At 38.2% G+C, this 18,569-nt stretch overlaps 2 protein-coding genes across 7 annotated transcripts in view; both read left to right on the top strand.

Moving 5' to 3' along the window:
• stpg2 (sperm-tail PG-rich repeat containing 2) overlaps positions 1-3,804 on the top strand; it is a 50,932-nt gene extending 47,128 nt beyond the window's left edge. For 4 of the 5 annotated variants that reach the window (XM_040155583.1, XM_040155586.1, XM_040155587.1 and 1 more), the window contains exons 13-14: positions 2,997-3,198; positions 3,594-3,804. In XM_040155583.1, coding sequence (XP_040011517.1) covers positions 2,997-3,164 — 168 coding nt within the window. In that variant the 3' untranslated portion in view covers positions 3,165-3,198; positions 3,594-3,804. Of the gene's footprint in view, positions 1-409; positions 454-2,996; positions 3,199-3,593 lie in introns of those variants that run through there. The other variant, XM_040155585.1, reaches the window with a different exon arrangement.
• Positions 3,805-9,136: 5,332 nt separating this feature from the next.
• LOC120805303 (netrin receptor UNC5C-like) overlaps positions 9,137-18,569 on the top strand; it is a 357,857-nt gene continuing 348,424 nt past the window's right edge. For both annotated transcript variants that reach the window (XM_040155423.1, XM_040155422.1), the window contains exon 1: positions 9,137-9,615. The gene's annotated coding sequence lies outside the window, so the exon portion shown is untranslated. The remainder of the gene's footprint in view (positions 9,616-18,569) is intronic.

Genomic DNA, 18,569 nt, shown 5'->3' with positions numbered 1-18,569 from the left:
ACAGCCGAGAGCAGTCTCTTTTTAAATTGAATTCATGCTTTTGGACATGTTGCAGATTCTAAGGTTATCGTGTTTACCTTGCTTAATAGTGCACAATTTTATTTATCGTAACAATGATCCATACAATAGCCATCTGCAGTTAAAAACAACTGTAGGACCATCTATAAAATGAAAGTAGAATTTAAAATGTGGTTTAGTTTTTTCATATTGTACTTTTCGTTATTTTTGGAGTTATTTTTAAAGTTTAAGTCAGTTAAATAGCTTCCTGTCTACATTTTGTGACATAAACTTTGTTGATGATCCACAAATAAATTGGGATTTTTAAAATGACAGTAATTTTTTTTCTGGGAACACCACTATGAAATTTAACCCGAATTTAACAATCCTTCTCTTTCTCTCCCCATCATAGATTACCTGAGAATGTCCACATAAGAAAAGCAACAGCGTCGTGGTTTGTTCAAACGCTTAAAATCACCTGTGTTTACACGGTCCTGGTAAGCGACCTTTAGAGTGTCCTTTTAGGAAAAGCAAAGGTTGAGGTAGCGTGAAATTGTGTGAAAGCCGCAAAGCTCCTATGGAAGAGGTTGCGGTGGATGGGTGGGAGACGTGGTTCACATGCCATTTCCAACCTACAATCACTATTGGTTTCTTTTAACCATGACCACAATCTTTTCTTAACCTAGTAGTTTTACTAGCCTTTAATATAAACCACACCTTACCTATAGAGGTGACAGATAAGACAGCACTCATACAAATTGGTCGGATTGGTTTTGGAAGGCACTGACAAGCAACCTATTTTGCTGTTAAGATATGAGGACCTGTGTGAGGTGAATGTGCAAAATTCTCTGCATGTACCTACAGAGAATTAGAATCCTTTGCTTTCTGGCATGTGTAGATGCATGTATGGAATTTGTCATGTACTGTAAGTGTGTTGTGGGAAAGACTTTTCATTCAGCAGTCTTTCTTCTGTGCTTGTGTGCACACGTGTACATATCTGCATACATAACCGAGTAACATCATCACAGACTCCCTGCATAGCTCCCCTTTTCCTTCTCCCCTCCTTGACCTAGTGAAACATCCCCTAATCTCCCTCATCATTGCCATGCCGATGCTGTCGTCACTTCCAAGGGCTCTTCTCCATCTCCCCGACCTCCTGGGCAAACCTGAGGGTGACCTGGAGTTGAACCCGCAACCCTTTTCCCATTAGGATCAATACTGAGATCTGAGCGGCCTTGCCAGTGTGCCTAAATCCTACTGTGGTGGCTCTGGCATACTGATGTGTGAATCTTTGCTGGAAGGTTAGGGGAGGCAGTGAGGGGAGAAAGAAAGAGAGATAGGTTTGATAACATAGAAAAGGTAGATTCCTCAAGCAGTACCTGGGTGGGAGGGATGGTGGATTAAGTGTGTATGTGTGTGTATAGAGCATACAGTATGTACTGTGTGCATGTATGTCTTCATATTTGCCTGTGTGTGTGTGTGTGTGAAAGAGAGAGAATTTCTGTTGTTTTTGACATTTTTGGTGAGGTAATTTTAAGGTCAGACTTTGAAGTGCATGTAGGGTTTTTTTTATTTTTATTTCAATGTACTGTTGTCTTTCGGTAAGACCTGGAACAGACGGACTCGTCATTTGTGTGTGTAGCTGTGTGTCAGCTACATGCTTGTGAATTCAACCTTAATGAGCTCTTTCTCTTGTAGCAAAGCAGAAAGAGTTGAGCCCCACTGTTCATGTGTTGTGCTTTGAGGTGATCGTTGTAGCTTAATCCTCTACATTTATGTGTTCATTTCTGGGGTTTGGGGTTTTCGGTTTTGATTTAAGTCTAAAGTTAAGGTGGTACTGCAATTAATAAATGCAAATTTTACTTAAAACAGTTCAATGACCTTTTCCGCTGACAATACAAAACACCCTGCAGGACCAAGAGCTGAACAAGACAAAGAGGACAAATTTTAAAAAGTAAGAAAATCACTGCTGATATCTTAGTCGAAAATAATATACTTCACACTACACTTTGAAACATATGAAGTATGAGATATGAAATATGCTCTAAGTTGAGTATAACTGGAACGGACAGCTCTTTCGTTTCAGTCAGGATACTCATGTTAAGGTTTCAACCTTTTTTCTTTTTTGCAAGAATAGCATTTATCACGTGATGGTCAGGAACTAATCTATGTATCCACCAGCAACAACATTTGATGAACACATATGAAAGAACCCTTCAAAATTCATGTACAACTAAATTCTAATAAAGGAAGACACTGTTCAGGTGGAGGAGCACTTATTGTGAAAGATAAGCCGTGGACATACATGCTTGGAAGGTATATGGAATGTGACTATGTAACGACCTCTGTGCCTGCTTGAATTACAGAGAAGCTCCATTCTTAAAAAAGCTCTGTGTTTTTGTGGCTTGCCCATTTCTTAGAGGACACTGTAAAGCTGTTTCACATGAGGCTGTTAGCTTCAGTAAGCAGGATCATGCACTGTCAAGGGACACAGTTTATGTGAGGTTTTACTAGATTGTTAAATGCAGTAAAAACCAGAGTGATTGGTGGAAAACGCCAAGAGCTGTTGATTACTCCTGGTTTAAAGTCAAAGGACAGCCACTCATCACTCCTCACTTCATCACACTCATCTCCATTCATTCATCCATTTATCAGTCTTTTTGTTTGTTTCTTTGTATATTTGTAAGTCTTCATTACCATAGAGTATGTCCTATTCAATGGTTCAGTGCCAAAGTTTGTGTTTGCATGTTTTTGCAAATATCAATTAATATTTATTTTTTTTATACCTATTTTCCGCGGCCTGTTTTCATAGTGTAACATCAGCTTTGTGTAAATTTTGACATAAGAAGAGTGTTTATATGTAAATTTTTACCAGATACTTGTAGAATTGCTTTTGTGTGCATTTGCATGTGTATCCATATTTCACACAAGCATGCTGTATTGCTTTTATTTTAATTCCATCATCATCCATCATCCCTGCTCTGTTTGTGCCTCTGCAGTTGAGTCCAGGTATCATGAATACAGTACTGAAGGGCACCTTTAACGTGACGCTCAACAACCCTCTCGGCCCCTGCTGTTCCCCCAGTGTGGCCCCTGGCCTATTAGGGGCCCACAAGACCATTAATGCTGTTGCACCCAACACCTTCATCACCACCAGCACTTCTTAAGAGCTCTTTGGGGGTCAAAGTTTAGAAGTGAAAGGTGAGTGGGGTAAAAGGTCAATCTTAAAGCCATCATATTTCAATCAATATTCTGGTATGAATATTTTTCATGAATATTTATGGCTATATCCATTTCTGTTAAATGTATAATAGATAATGAGTGAGCTTATTTTCAATTATTGAATTGTAACTCTGCGAAGCTTATTAATTAAACAAACAGAAAAGGAGTGAGATCTACATATGGCAGGAATGAGTAGTCCAGTTCAAAATAGGCCTTAGAAATTACAGTCATAGTGAATTTCACAGTGCAGTTAGTAATTAAAGCAGCTAATAACTTGTGACTTTTTAAACCTAAAATTTATGCTTGATTACTTTATTTTATTATATTTTATTGTATCATTATATTATTATCATTAATATTATTTTTTGTTTCAGGCAGCAGTTAGGAGGAAGATGCCTGCTCGTTAATCAGTGTCGCAAAGTGAAATGTCTACAATGGACCCTGCATCTACAGCTGATGGTTCCCTCGTTCTTTACATTTGCTAATGACAATCTTGGCACACTGATTCAGCTGTTGTGGTGGATCACTTATCTCTGTATACACCAGTTTGATAATCAATAACAATTAAAAAGCTATTAATATGAATAGTCTTTTGAAAATATGTTACTCTTAATAAGGACATCTCGTCCATAGGGCGCGTCGGTTTCTTAAAGCAGCCATAAAAATATCCGGTCTGATTATAAATGAGACTAAGATTATAAATGATGGGAGGGTTTTGCTATTTGGATTTTACTTTACTGCTTGGAATGGGTAATGACAGGATAGCTGCATGAGTCAAATAATCAGGATAACATGTCTTAAGCTTTGTTTGAGCTCACACAGACTTAACTTCCTGAGACCAAGATTGTCCGAAATCATGTTTCATTTAATGACAATGTACCAGCGCATGAGACAGTTAGAAAAAACTGCTATTAGAATTCCTAAGATTTGTAGCCATATATTATTGCTTAGCATGCATTAATCATGAAGCCATTCATTATGTATATTTGTGCTGACCACCAGAGAAACAGGTGTGAAAGTCATATAGAAGACTCATAACTTATGTTCGTGTTTTGTTGTACACTGATATGCTTTACTCACTAATCAAATTAGCCTAACCTCACATCCACACACGCATGCTGTACAACATACAGGAACACACATCCAAACCAAAAAAAAAAAAAAAAACTGCATGTGAATGTACAGTACATGCTCCTCGTAAACATGAATTTTAGGTGTGATAGCTTAACTGTAGTGGCATTATTTGGTGCTGTGTGACTGCAGCATGAAATACTAAGTGCACAATGGTGTGAGAGGCCAGAGAGTCAAGAAGAGGTGTGAGAGAAAGGGTGTGTGGAGGAGTGATGGAGGAAACTGTACCTTAAAGGAATAGTTTAATAGACATTATGGGAAGTAAGCTTATTTACTTTGCAGTTAGAAACACAGTTAGAAGAGAAGATCAATACAAATCACTGCTGAAGTGATTTGTCTTCTCTTTTAACCGTCAGCAAGAAAGAAGTGTTGGTATTGAAGTATTGCTTTGAAATTAAGAAGCATTTGCCTTACTGTAACATGTGATATGTGTTTTTAATTATGCCTTTATTTATCTTGGTAAACTCAACTGAGTGGACTCACATACTGTAGAACACCTTAAACACAAGGGAACACCTTTCTTTTTCGGGTAATACACTGCCCAGTAGGGCTAATATTTTTTAATCAATGATGCTGATGTGTTAGAAAGTCAGCAGAAAAGGGGAGGCAGTTGCTATAAGAAACTATGTGTGAAGTGAGCTGAATGGCGAGGTGAAATAAGTTCCTGACCTTGTACATGTTGTATCGGAGAAGTAGAGATGGTTAGCTATGAGGAGGTCCGGCAGACCGTCCAAATTGTCAGATAAACCACTTTACTGGTCATTACCACTGGAGAGCGGTAGATTTATGCTCCTTTTCTCTGCTGATCACCAACCATAAATCAGCTATTCATGGCTATGTGTGTGTTCTCAAGCCGTAGAGACAGAGAGAACAACAAAAACAACAGAAGATGCACAGATGACAACCCCCCCCCCCCCCGGTCTTCCCCACTTCCTCTTCCTCTGTGTTCAAAATGTATACAAACGTTCAGAGTAACAGGTTGGACGGAGTACCATGTCTCTGATTGTTCCTGTGGGCTTTTTAGCGTAATGAAGTGCTTATACCCTATCGTTATTCAGCTGGGAGCAGAGCAGAGGGGGACAGAGGGAGTGGGATGGGGAGGGTGAGCACAATTTAGAGAAAAAATGGTAAGCTATAGAGCCAAATGAAGACAGAAGAAAGCAAAAAAGAAAAAAAGAGGGCGAATGAAAAACAGACTAGTGAAAGATGGAGAAAAAACAAGAGATTGTATATGGACAGAGGAGAGTTGAAAGAAAACGAGAGGAGGCAGAGGAGGAAAGAAAGGCATAGGGGAAGGGCAAAGAGCCTCGTGTTATTTATGCCTCCCCTGGTACTCGTCTTTACCTTTTTTTTCCCTGCGAGCTGTTTTACATCTGCGATCTAATTAAATCAAATAAATCACAGTGCACACACACACACAGCCACACACACACACACACACACACACACACACACACACACACACACACAAACACGCACACAAGTAGACACACACAGCCACAACAACCCCTCCTGATTCCGGGATTGTGAACATCTCCTCCCACCACCCCCTCCACCCAAGATTGAATAAATCTCGATTATGGTGCATTACACGGCACATCATTCATGTTGTTTATGGGTCTAAAATATGCAAACAGACCAGGGGCATAAAAGTGATCGATGCTAGAATGGGCCCGATTTTCTGTTCAGTTCTCATCTCTCACACGGCACCAAGCACCGTCACTTACAGATGTCTTGTGTGGGATGAAGACATATTGTACTGTGTCCTTACAATGTCCCCTCATGATGGCTATTTATATTGTCTTTGTGCCCAAGCATCCAAAAGGCATTTTTATTACCTCATTTCCTAAAGCGCTCTGTCTCTGCTGTTGAGCTATTATTAAATCTAATTAGCTCTGCCAAACCTTGAAGCTGTCCCTGAGAGATCTCTTGATAATTATAAAATAGAGGTAAGCTGATCAGTGTTTTTATTGGTTAAAATGGGACTCTTAATACGTGAAATACATGCAAATAAGTAGCAGCTGCTAAAGCTGCAGTTTGTTTCCAGGAAATAATTGTTTGGGCATATGTTGTCCAAATATGTTGCCAGGAAATTTATAATTTTTTGGCCAAACCAAGCATTAAATTAATATTCATACAATCATAGTTTTGTAAAGGAACAAAATATCAACTGTTAACATTTCATTTCAAGACAAAACACAAATAACTGAAAAATTCCATGGGTTCATGAGATTCTTTCTTTGGTGACATATTGTTATAGTGAATTGCTCATGATAGTTGGTATATAAATTTTTTTTTCTGCATGACAACAACAGCTGTTGCATTTGAAGATGGGACTGTAGTGTCTTGTGATCATTTAAAGTTTATATTTCAACTTGTTTTGGGAATTTTTGAATGTAAACACTGTAGCCGTCAAAATCTAGAGTGTATTAAAAAAGGTCTAAAAATGGTTTCTGATGTCGTACATAAAAGTAAAATCTTGCATTGAATTTTGCTCTTGCTCTGGTTTGCGGTTTCCTTTCCTTTAAGTAACTTCAAGTACAGCTTCAAAATAAAAAAAATGTGATACATACAGTGAATTTTATAATATTTCAAAAATGTTATTTGACACTTTGTTCATATCATCCACCCTTATCTCTGTTGGTTTTAACAGAATGGCGATTATGGTTTATATGCCAATATAATATATGTTCTGAAAATATAGTCCATAGGCAGTGTCTATGCCCAGGTCCTTGTACATTGCAGTATTTCTCTGTTAAAAGCGAAAGTCATTGGTGAAACTCATCAGAGGTCAAACTAGTTTAACAATCCTCTGCTGACCTCGTAACTCATTTCGTCAATACATGTAAATGTAAAGTGCTATATTTAGCCACAATCATCTAGAGATGACAGCTACACGCTTGCAAATACAGCTTGGTGGAAAACCAGATTAGCTGGTGTCTTTAATTAAAGGAGATGTACAGTAGTGCGGAAGAATCAATGTGGAGGTTAACAAGTGCTGACAAGGGCAGAGGAGACAGCGAGGCTTCATTTAGATACAGTGAGAAGAGCAAGAATGGATTAGTATCCAGTGGCAACTACTCCCTGCCACTATCCACCTTTAGGCCCGGAGCCGCTGTGGGTAATTCTTCTCTTAATGTAGTGCACAAGGGCATGATGGGGACCTCATGTTATGACACTTGTCAGATTGCCGGTTGAAGCTTCAGCCGAGATTTACCAAACAATGACTCAGCTTCTTGAGAGTAAAGCTTTTAAAGCATATGCAGGTTTCTTGGACAAAGATTACACGGAAAATATCATTTGTTGAGATGCATGATGACTAATTTTCCATGACTAAGAACATCCTAGTAGAGCAGTCTCCTACAGATAAACTTGTAGACCATGTAATTTATGTCCAAGAAAAGCAGAGTATGGTTACTGCTGATGTCCTGGTTTGATTAAGGACAAGGATGTTTGATGCTTTTTGCACCTCCTGTCATTCTGTCTCATCATCTGTCTAAGACAAAATGTTGTTATGCTTTCTGAAAGTGTTGCTGCAGATGTGCGGGACAATCTGATTAATTAAAAAGTTAAATATGCAGACGTATTTTACAAAGTGTCAAACCCTCGTTAGCCAAGAATCATAACTAAACAGAACATAACTGACTTGGCTGCATCTCTTCCACTTTCTTCTCCTTCCTCTCTCTCTCTCTCTCTCTCACACATACACTTAATCATCATTCCTGGAAGTTACTGATAAGTGATTAAACTCTTGACTGAGACAAACTGTAACTTATTTTTTTTCAACTCTTGTCCAGTAAATTTGGTCTGACCCCCCATTTTCCACTTTTTCGCTCCAAAACTCCAATTTTTTTACACGATCAATATCAAAGCATAAGGCGTAACTCATTTGGCGCGATCGCTTTCATAAGCAAACTGTTTTACAGTTGTAAGTTCCTACTACTACCTCCTGTGTTTTCCCCCTCTATATCTCGAATTACTTTAAAGCGACAAAACTGCTTCACACTCACACAGGTCAACATTACAACAGAGCTGCACAGAACAACTAGAACCTTAGACGGCCACTGTATAGCTTCACTGGTGTGTTTGAGGGTTAACAGCCTTGTACAAGACACTGCACAGGGGTTGGAGATGGTTAATTCATTCATGTTACTGCTCACACTTTTACAAATCATGCTGGAAATCAAACCAGCATATTTTAAACAGTAGATTTTTATAATGAAGGCCCTCTCTGAACATTCAAGATCTGTAATCTTCAATTTTGAGACTGCTGCATAGTCTTTTTTGTTTTCTTTTTTCCATCTTCAAGGTCTGAGCTATTCCTTTATACAATATGTCAACAGACGTGTCAAGTTAGCTCACGCTGATGTGAGGCCACAATAATGAGCCATGTCTCCACTAATTGATTATCTTAATTATTAACAAAACTACATCACAAAATGTTGTAACTGTAGTTGCATTGTGGAACAGCGAGCATGCAGTTCACATCATTATGTGTACGTTTAAGAGAGTGTAACTGATACATTGTAACAGATATCGATGCTCATTATTCACTTATATTTATCATCTGAGATATCCAGCTTTACAGTGATATTTTCTAAGTAAATATATCATATTTATAATGTTTAACATTTGAGGCTTATTCGTGGAAAAGCCTTAAAAAATATTCAAACATTCAAACCCGCCTTTTGGAGGCCCCGAGTGCAGGACTCTCCCGCCATCCAAACCAGGTACCGCTGTTGTTTGCATTAAAACATTTTCCTTTCCCCGTTTTCACCATCTGCCGGGACGAGCGAAAGAGCGGGCGGGCCAACGTTAGCCAGCCTGCGTGGTCAGGCGGGGAACGGCACCCTCGCCGGCGTCTACCCAGGAGGCAACAGGTGAGCTCGGCCCCCTGGCATTAGGGCGAAGTGGCAAACACGTTGATGCGGCGAATGGGGTCTGGATACGAAACCCCTTGACTTGAGTCTGTGAAGCCAGTCGTGCGCTGGTCTCAGGACAGACAAGAGGGAAGTTACTACAGTCTTTTAAATAACAGTGGCGGCGGAGTTAGAGTGCTTTCCAGTCCCGCCCAAGGTAACGGCCGCCGAGTTTTGTTGTTAGCGAGCGGCTAGCTAGCTAGCAACGATGGAGAGAGAGGGAGTGAGGACTTTTGCCAGCAAACAAGCAAAAAGACTCTCGCAGCAACAGGTGCAGCCGGACAGGATGGATATGAACCACTTCAGTTCCAGGAAGGAAAGGACTGGAGAACGGACGACACAAGACGTGAGTCAAATCCATCTTCCATCAAACTGTATGTGCGGCACTGCATCTGCCTGGTTTCTTTGCTGATGGTTACATTTCTCTCTGTTTATTTACTCTATACTCTGTGTATTTAACTCCTCGCTGCGTTCCTGTTGAGGTTATTATTTGTACTGTACCTGCTGTTGTATTATAGCTGCTTCCTACCCATTTGCTTTTATTGGTTTTGCCGTCACCTGTTGACTGTGTGATTGGTGGATGAGCCAGTGCAAGTCTTGCTTGTTGCATGAGAGTTTCTTCATTCTTTCTTTTTTAAAAAGGGCTCTAAAATGAGCTTTAATGGAAACAAGTATACAGGCCTTGCTGGCTTTTGTTTTGTATGAAAAGCATACTGCATAGACAAGAGTGTGCGAGTCATGTATTTGATACAAGCATACATACTTCTTGATGTGAACACAAACTTTTAGATCTGTGAATGTTTTTAGGGTTCAGTCTTTTGAATTTTCAGTGCCGATTCATACCTGTAGAGTATAAAGTTTGCGGTAAGCCATATATTTTTGTACGTTAAAGAAAAAATCTAAGATACATTCGTAAGTCATGCACCTGATCTATGTTCAGTTTTCTTTTTGATGTGAGAACACTCACTCACTGGCCATTTTAGTAGAAACACCTGTAAAATCTAACACAGTCCAATACAGCATCTCCATCTTTACAAAGATTATAATGTTGCGTTCTGATCGACACTATCTAGAGAGATATAAGTTTAACTATACGTTTATTATTGAGGTTGAAGTTTGCAGTGGTGTTCAGCTGCACTGCATCATATTGAGAGTTTTTTTTTTTAATGTTTAGCCCATCCCATCAACAAACACAAGGAGAGGAACATATTAGAAACATGTTTTAATATAATGCATTACTGTCTTTGGTAGAAAGTAGAATTCATGGCCAAATTGGATTATATTACATTTTACAGGTGTACCCAAGAAATTGACCACTGAATGTAAACCTCCAGTTAATTTAACTGGCCCCCAAAACACTGTATGTATTTTATTTAAAACCTCTTGCTTGTACAGTTCACAATTTTTTTTTGTGTCATTTTGTGGCAGTGATGAATGCCTGCGAGCTTCCTATGTTGTGCATATGTATGAGAGAAGATGAGAGAGAACGGCTGCCACTGTATTTGCGTGTTGGAAGACGCTGTGAGAATGTGTTCCTGTGTTTGCAACCACACACACCAGCTTTTTTCCCTTTGTGCGGGAGTGTCAGAGCATGTGTGTGTTATTGTGACATATTGAATCTGTCCCTAAGCTCTGCTCGCTCCAGCGCAGCAGGGGCCTTGGGGCTACTCATCTTTCTTCCTGGTCTTTCGCTGTGTGGGCACAGCTACGGTGATCCTGATTGGCAGTCATTACTGAGCCCCAGTCAGAGGACATGCCTCATTGGTCCAGAGCAGATTTGGGGGCGGTTTGAAATGAACGATGAAGAAGCGTGTCAGCGTGTGTGGGTTTTATTGATGAGACTAAGGTGTACTTTGGGGTGATTCATGGACATACAAAGAGGAAGGTTTGAAGGAATGACACGTTCTTGGAGCTTTGTCCACACACGGTCACAGTCTGCATTCAGATATTGATTCAACTGTGTGTGTAGTTTTTTGTAGTTTGCTTACATTTGTTGCATTCCTATATGTGCCTTTGCAGCTGTGGCCTGTGTGACTATGTATCAGCTCACGTGTGTGTGGGTGTGGGTGTGTGGTCTGGGTGTGCCTCTCTTCATGCCTTTTTAAGCAGCAAGGCACTTTAAATGGAAATGTACTTGACATTTAGGAGGAGATGTAATCAGTGCCCATTAGAAAGCAACTGATTTCCTCTTCAGAGCTCCCCTACCGCCCTCCCTCTTCCACTGCCTCCCCCTGCTCCTCTCTTTTTTCCATCTTACCACAGTATATCATTTCTTTTTCACACTTTTGATTTATTTCTACTTCTTCCATATTCTGCTGCCTGGCGTTCTTTCTCCCTTTCAATCTAATTTACCTGTGCACTCTCTTTCTCTCCTCTCCTCCTCCCCCTCATCTGTCTTTCCCCATCAGGGCATTGTAGTTCAAGAATAGATGTCTGATTTCATTTCCACTTTTTGCTGCATTCATCTCGTTGTCATTATCAAGGCTCATTTTCAAACAGGTAGCAGGACCGTAGTGTCATGGCAAATCATTCAAAGCAGTGAATCACTGGAGAGATGTTTTGTTTGTAGGTGTGAGGTTGAGATAGCAATATAACAACACACAAACAAATCTACATGATTATGAAAACTGCTCCTCTGTCTCGTCATTATGAGTATTGGCTCAGATCATTATTGTAAAATGTAATCTATGAAAAGCTGCTGATGACCAGATTAGTACCCATCACCGTATTATAAAATTCAATTTCATATGTTATTTTGTAGAATATATGATAGAATGGTTAAATAAACTGTTTTTTATATCTGCTGTCACTGTCTAAGTGTTTCAATTCCTTTAAACACCTCTGGCATTACTATTCATCTGTTTATGCGTAGTAGTTACTTCAGGATCAGTTTCATCTTTGTCAGGGAATTATACTTCACTGTCTAAGGAAAAGGATATATAGTCTCAAATAAAATGGATAATTTAAATTATCAAGTAATTAACAGTAAGTAATAGGTATGCGCACAGCATAAGTGAGTAGGGTTGCAACTAATGCTTATTTTTGTCATTGATTAATCTGGATATTTTTTCTTTCTTTGTATCATTTGGTCTGTAAAAGGTCAGAAAGTGCTGGTGAATAATACCCATCAGAATGCAATTTCAGTTTACCTGTTTTGCGCAACCAGCAGTCCAAAATACAAAGATATTGAATTTACAATGACATAAAACATAGAAAAGCTGCCAGTCCTCACAATTGATAACCTGGAACTAGAAAATGTTAACATTTTGCTCTAAAAATTATTTAAATAATGAATCAATAATCAGAGTTGTTGTCAATGAATATTTAGGTCTGCAACTGAAAATGGTTTTCAACAGCGATAAATCTGTTGATTATTTTTTGAAACAATCCATGATTTGTTGTTCTTTTAACTATCAGAAAATATTTTAAAATGCCCATCATAGTTTTCCATAGCCAAAGGCAACATATTTAAATTGCTTGGTTTTGTTATTCATTTCAACAGTCAAAAACGGAAATAAATTCAGATTTAAAAACCTGAGTAAAGAAGCAGATCATCAAATTTGAGGAGCTTGAACCAGGAACTCAAAATTATATTTGGTTTAATTTCTCTCAGTTGACTTAAGCACTAGTTCATTTTTTTTTCTCAGCTTGCAAATAGTGATTTAATACAACCCTTCATGTTGTTCATGCATCATTTGATTTAATTGTGGGCTTAGTATATCTTCTCTATCTTGTTGTCAGAGTCTATGTTTTCTATTCGGTTTATCTCTCTCTGGCCATATGTTGTGCATTGTGAGAAGTAGTCTGTTTTCTTCACTCCCTCCTCTCTCTGTCTGTCAGTCTTTCTTCATCAGGAGATTTTAGTTAAAGAATAGAGGTCTGATTTCATTTCCACAGTCTTCTGTGTTCATCTCAATGTCATTATCAAAGTGTGTTGTCACAAAAATTGTACGAGAGTTGGGACAAAGAATAACAAACGGTATCCTGATCAACATATTCTGATTACTGTTTGCTTTGAATATCCAGAAAACGTTTTTACTTGATTCTCCACAGAAATGAGACCAACTTTAGTCCTGGTCAAAATTATTGGCACCTCTGAATTTCAAGTACATAATTCTGAATATCTTCTGAAATAAATACAAATGAACCAACTTTGTATGACCAGAATATTTTAATAAAATGTGCAAGGTCACTGAACAAAAGGAAAAAAAAAAAAAGCTTGCATAATAGTGAAATAATACAAACACAAAATGTACCCCAGACACAATTATTGGCACCCTTTTGATTAATTTAAATTAGTTCCTCAAACACAATATAAAACAAAAAGACTCACCTCTGCTAAATTTTCAGTGTTCACATGACATGAATTAACCAATAAATGATGGTTTTACTGCATAAAAAGGGGCTGATTTTTTTTCCAGTTTCTTTTTCACAATGGTGAACACAAGAGAGCTGTCTGAGAGCATAAGAAATTGTATTATTCAAAAACATAACAAAGCCAAGGGCTACAAGCCAATCGCCAAAGATCTCGAAATCCCTGTTTCAGCAGTTCGTAATGTTATAATGTTTTTAATGTTATAAGTTTTGCTGTCATAAAACTGTTAAGACACTTCCCGGATGTGGTGCTAGGAAAAAAATCAATGAGAGATGGCTGGGAAGGTCAATGCAGATTGTGGAAAAAAACACCACACAAGATATCTAAAGAGCTTCAGGCTGACCTGGAGCAATCTGGAGGTCTGGTGGTTTCAGCGCGTACCATACGCCGCACACTAAACCAAGTAGGGCTCCATGGGCGAAGGCCAAGGAGGACACCACTATTGAAAGAAAGGAACAAAAATGCAAGACTAATGTTTGCAAAAACCTTCATAGATAAGCCACAGTCTTTCTGGGATAATGTTCTATGGACAGATGAAACCAAAGTAGAGCTCTTTGGAAATACAGCGCATCAGTTTGTTTATAAGCAACGAAATGAAGCCCATAAGGAAAAGATATAGATCAGCCTAACTACAGTAAAACATGGTGGAGGTTCTATCAAGCTGTGGCTCTGCTTTGCTGCCTCTGGTCCTGGAGGCACTGAATGTATCAACAAAATGATGAAATCAGAAGATTACCAAGGGATATTAGAGAGAAATGTGTTACCCAGTGTCAGAAAACTAGGTTTGAGGTGAAGGTCTTGGGTCTTTCAGCAGGACAACGACCCAAAGCAAACATCCAGCAGCAAAAAAGAGTGGTTGACAAAGTAAAAGATGGACTGTTTTTTAACTGAACAGCAGTGAGTCCTGACCTAAATCCCATTGAAAAGCTTTGGAGAGAGCTGAAATCTGCCATTGCAAAAGGTCTCCTGCAAACTTAAGAGCATGAACGCAAAGCAGTGGAAGAGTGGCGGAAACTACCAGCAGGCAGGTGCAAGAACCTTCTAGATGGCTACAAGAAACATTTAGAGGCTGCCATTGTTGCCAAAGGTTCTGCAACCAATTACAATTGAAGGGTGCCAATAATTATCTCGGGTACATTTTGTGTTTGTATTGGGTTTTTTTTTTCTTTTTTTGTTCAGTAACCGTGGACACTTGATTAAAATATTCTGGTTATACAAAGTTGGTTCATTTGTATTTATTTCTGAAGATTCAGAATGATGTACTTCACATTCAGAGGTGCCAATAATTTTGACCAGGACTGTACCTTATCTTCAGTTTTCCTGTGCACTCCTCACTGATGCAAACATGTCCCTTATCTTAGGAAGGGCTGGGAAAAGTCAAATGTCTAATTTTTGACCATGACTGAGTGCACGTTTGTAATGAAGTTTTGTGTCTGTGGATTCCCTTTTCAACATGACTTTCATCTGCCATCCAGATAAAAAGCTCTTTTTAGAGTCTTTCAAGTTAGACAGATGGAACTAGACAGTGAGAAACCATGTTCATTTTAGTTCACACTCAAAACAAAAAAAACAGTTGTGGTATTCGCTGAGGTGCACTCAGAAGATGTTTGAATAATAGAAAATGATGAAAACAGGTGGGAGAACAAATCATATTAATTAATGATTAAAAACAATGATAAACAGAGGAGAGGTGATCGTGTGTCAGCATGATGTGGATGTGTCAGTGAGAGTGTGGATACATTGTTTGATTTCAGATCATTGGATTTGAAAGAGTTTTATTGAAAAGAATAAAGAATATTAGTAGGAGTTAGAGGAGCGAGGGCAGATGCACAGGGCTAAAACACAACAAAAAACATCAAATATATGCAATGTCAGGTCATCTGAACCTGTACCTGGAAAGGAGAAAAAGCAGCTCTTTTAGCCTCTTTAATAATGAAATTCAGCCAGTGGATAACAGTGCTATTTGCGTGCGAACTGTGAAAACAAAAGGAAACAATGCTGCGGAAAAAAAAACCATTGCCATGTGTGGATTTTTATGATACTTGCAAAAGGTTGATCTGATTTCCAATTCTATGTCCATCCCGTGGTGAAAAGTTACTTTACTGTCATTTTCTGAAACTTGAGGGAGGTTGTTAGATGATAATGTACTTGTGGACACACAAAGCGAGATGTACTTGAAAAGAAATTTGAAGATAATCAATTTTTCTTTCTCACCATGTGAAATTGATGGACAGTGATGGAGGGCTTGAAGGCACCAAACCAATTTAAGGTCAAGTGGATTTCATTGTTTGACATCCAAGCAATGTGGAAGATGTGGTTTTCTGTTCACCTCCTCTGATTATTTAATTTTGCTGTCAGCAATCAGAATTATTATTTTTTTTCTTCCAGCTGCTCTTGGATTTCATCTGTGAATGTTTGTATGTGTATGTGCTTGTACAATCATGTGTGAGGCTGATTTCAGGATTTACAGTAAATAAACACTACCTTTGTGACTGTAATTATGAAGCCAGAAGTATTGACATGAGCTGCTACATAATTTACATCAGTGTCACAACAATTCACTTACTACAGTTTGATATTTGGCAGATGGTGTTTCTGTTTGAAATGTTTTTCATTTCACTCACCCTGTATCCTGAATTGATGTGGTGCCACGGTGATTTTTGGCTGTGCTTGTGATGGAGATGAGATGAATGCTGATTCTGGCTTTCATCTTTAAAAAGAAAAAAAGAAAAAAAGTAAAATTATTAATAAAATAATAGAAGCATTAAATTGTAACTACTGCAAACGGACAAAATTACACGCAGATGTTTTGATACTATATTGTACTTAATTCCGGTACTTTTTTGCAGAAATTATTTGTTGGTAGAAATGTTCTTATTTTTGCATTTCATGCTTGGCTACCTCATGTTCAATAAAATAGACTAGGTACTGTAATTTTCTTTTCTCATGGTCAACACCAGTATACAGTACATTCTGTGGTACAAAGATTCACAGGTTGAGATGAATACAGTATGAGCTTGCTGTATGAACGATCACTGTCGGGAGAAAACCCTAGTCTAATACGTCATTTCTCAGTGATCCTGTATAGAATCCGCATCAATAATTAAATGTTTCTATGCATTTTCAATGCAAGTGGGGCATGTCAAGTCTGGTGTTAAACCTGCATTGACGGATTTTTTTTTTGGCCACTAATGGAAACAAAACTCTGAACATGAGTTTTTGATCACAAGACTAACACATTATCACTCTTCAAGTTGATATGGCAAACTTATTATCAGTTGCCTACTGTCACATACAGTAGATACGGAGCAACGTATTTGAAGTCATGTTTCTGGTCACCTGGTGAACCAACACCCATTATTCACTGTCCTTATACCTCTGTTTTTAGTTTCCACCAACTCCTGAAGGAAATATTTGCTCTTTAACTGCTAAATGCTCCACTTTGTTAACTAGTTAGCTAGTTGCTAACTTTATTAGGCATTTGGTTGGTTTTAAGGGCTTTTTTTCTAAAAAACCATACCTGCTGTTGCTGGAAATGATACTGATGAGAGTGGTGAGATTGAACCAAAACGGTGAAGTTGTGGGCTGTAAAACCAAAACGATAATGTGAAAGACACTAATATGCTCCACAGAGCTGGCGAGACCTGCAGAGTCGGGTTTCTGTGGATTTGTCACTACAAGCGACACCTTTCACATTATATTCATGTTCTCTGTTAGTATGTAAATGTTGATTATAGCCACTTAAATTCTGAACATGAATCTTTGTAAGTGTATATATTCTAAATGTTTTGTGTCTGTGTTTAGCAGTTTAGAAAATGCCATCCTTGCTTTCCCCCCACCACAAATCATTAGTGTCAATATTTCTAGACAGCAGAATTTAATGTTTGACTCATCTATACATCAGAGATTAATTTATCAAAAGTTACAACATAAATATAATTAATAACATGAAATTTTTGTCAGAGGAATGTTCCTTCAAAAGTTGTAAAATTCAAATTACTGTTTTTAAACACATAAAAGAGAATATAAAGCTACTCTGCAGTTTAAAAGACACAACGTGCAACTAGTTGACCTAAACTTAACTATTAAAATCAGCTGAAAATGACAAGTGATGAAATAGTGATGTCTCTCAACTAAAACTAGAAAAAGTCTATTTCTGGTTCAAATGTTGGTATTTGTGTTGTAATCAGTTGATCCAGCCGAATAACAACAGTTGAAAAAAAAGGAAAAAGGAAAATGAGGCAAAAATATAGAAAAGACTTAAAAGAGAAACAAACAACAGATATCAATTAAAATTTTGGCATGACTTGTACTAGTACATGTCTGCTGAGGCAAACACAGAAGCAATGTTTGTTGAATAATGGCAAATATGTTTTAATTAAAGACAACTTTGTTTCAGAGTTAATGTATGTGAAAATATAAACTTATCTTACAACAACAGTCATCATTTGGCTGACTACAACATTTATTTAGCTAACCAGACAAGGCATTGACTAAGTATTGACAGCTCATATATCATCCCTCAGACCAAGATTTAGCGACCAGGGGTGTGTGCGTACGTGTGTGGGTGTGTATACATGCTGTATACTCTTGTGTTTCTGTCTCTTGAGAGAGAGAGTGTCAAAATGCAATATGGGCATTGTGTACAAGCTGTGCACACAGTGATATTGTGTTTTCAAGGTGCTATGTGTATATTGCTGTATATTGCACATGTACTGTGTGGGTGCTTTTTAGGGCTAGTAAATGTATACATGCACATGTATTGTATATAGAGAGTACATAAGATGATCTCTCACTAAAACACACACACAAACAAACATCAAACTTTTATGTCTTAACACCCTTAAGCAGCAAGTTTCTTTGTTGAGATTTTAGGGGAGACAAGCCAATAATCTGTAGCAACGTTTACTCGCATTGGTCGTGAT

Source organism: Xiphias gladius, chromosome 19 (genome assembly GCF_016859285.1).
Source record: "Xiphias gladius isolate SHS-SW01 ecotype Sanya breed wild chromosome 19, ASM1685928v1, whole genome shotgun sequence".
NCBI lineage: Eukaryota > Metazoa > Chordata > Actinopteri > Istiophoriformes > Xiphiidae > Xiphias > Xiphias gladius.
The sequence above is the reverse complement of the archived record's forward strand: the minus strand, read 5'-3'. Positions and strand labels throughout refer to the sequence as shown.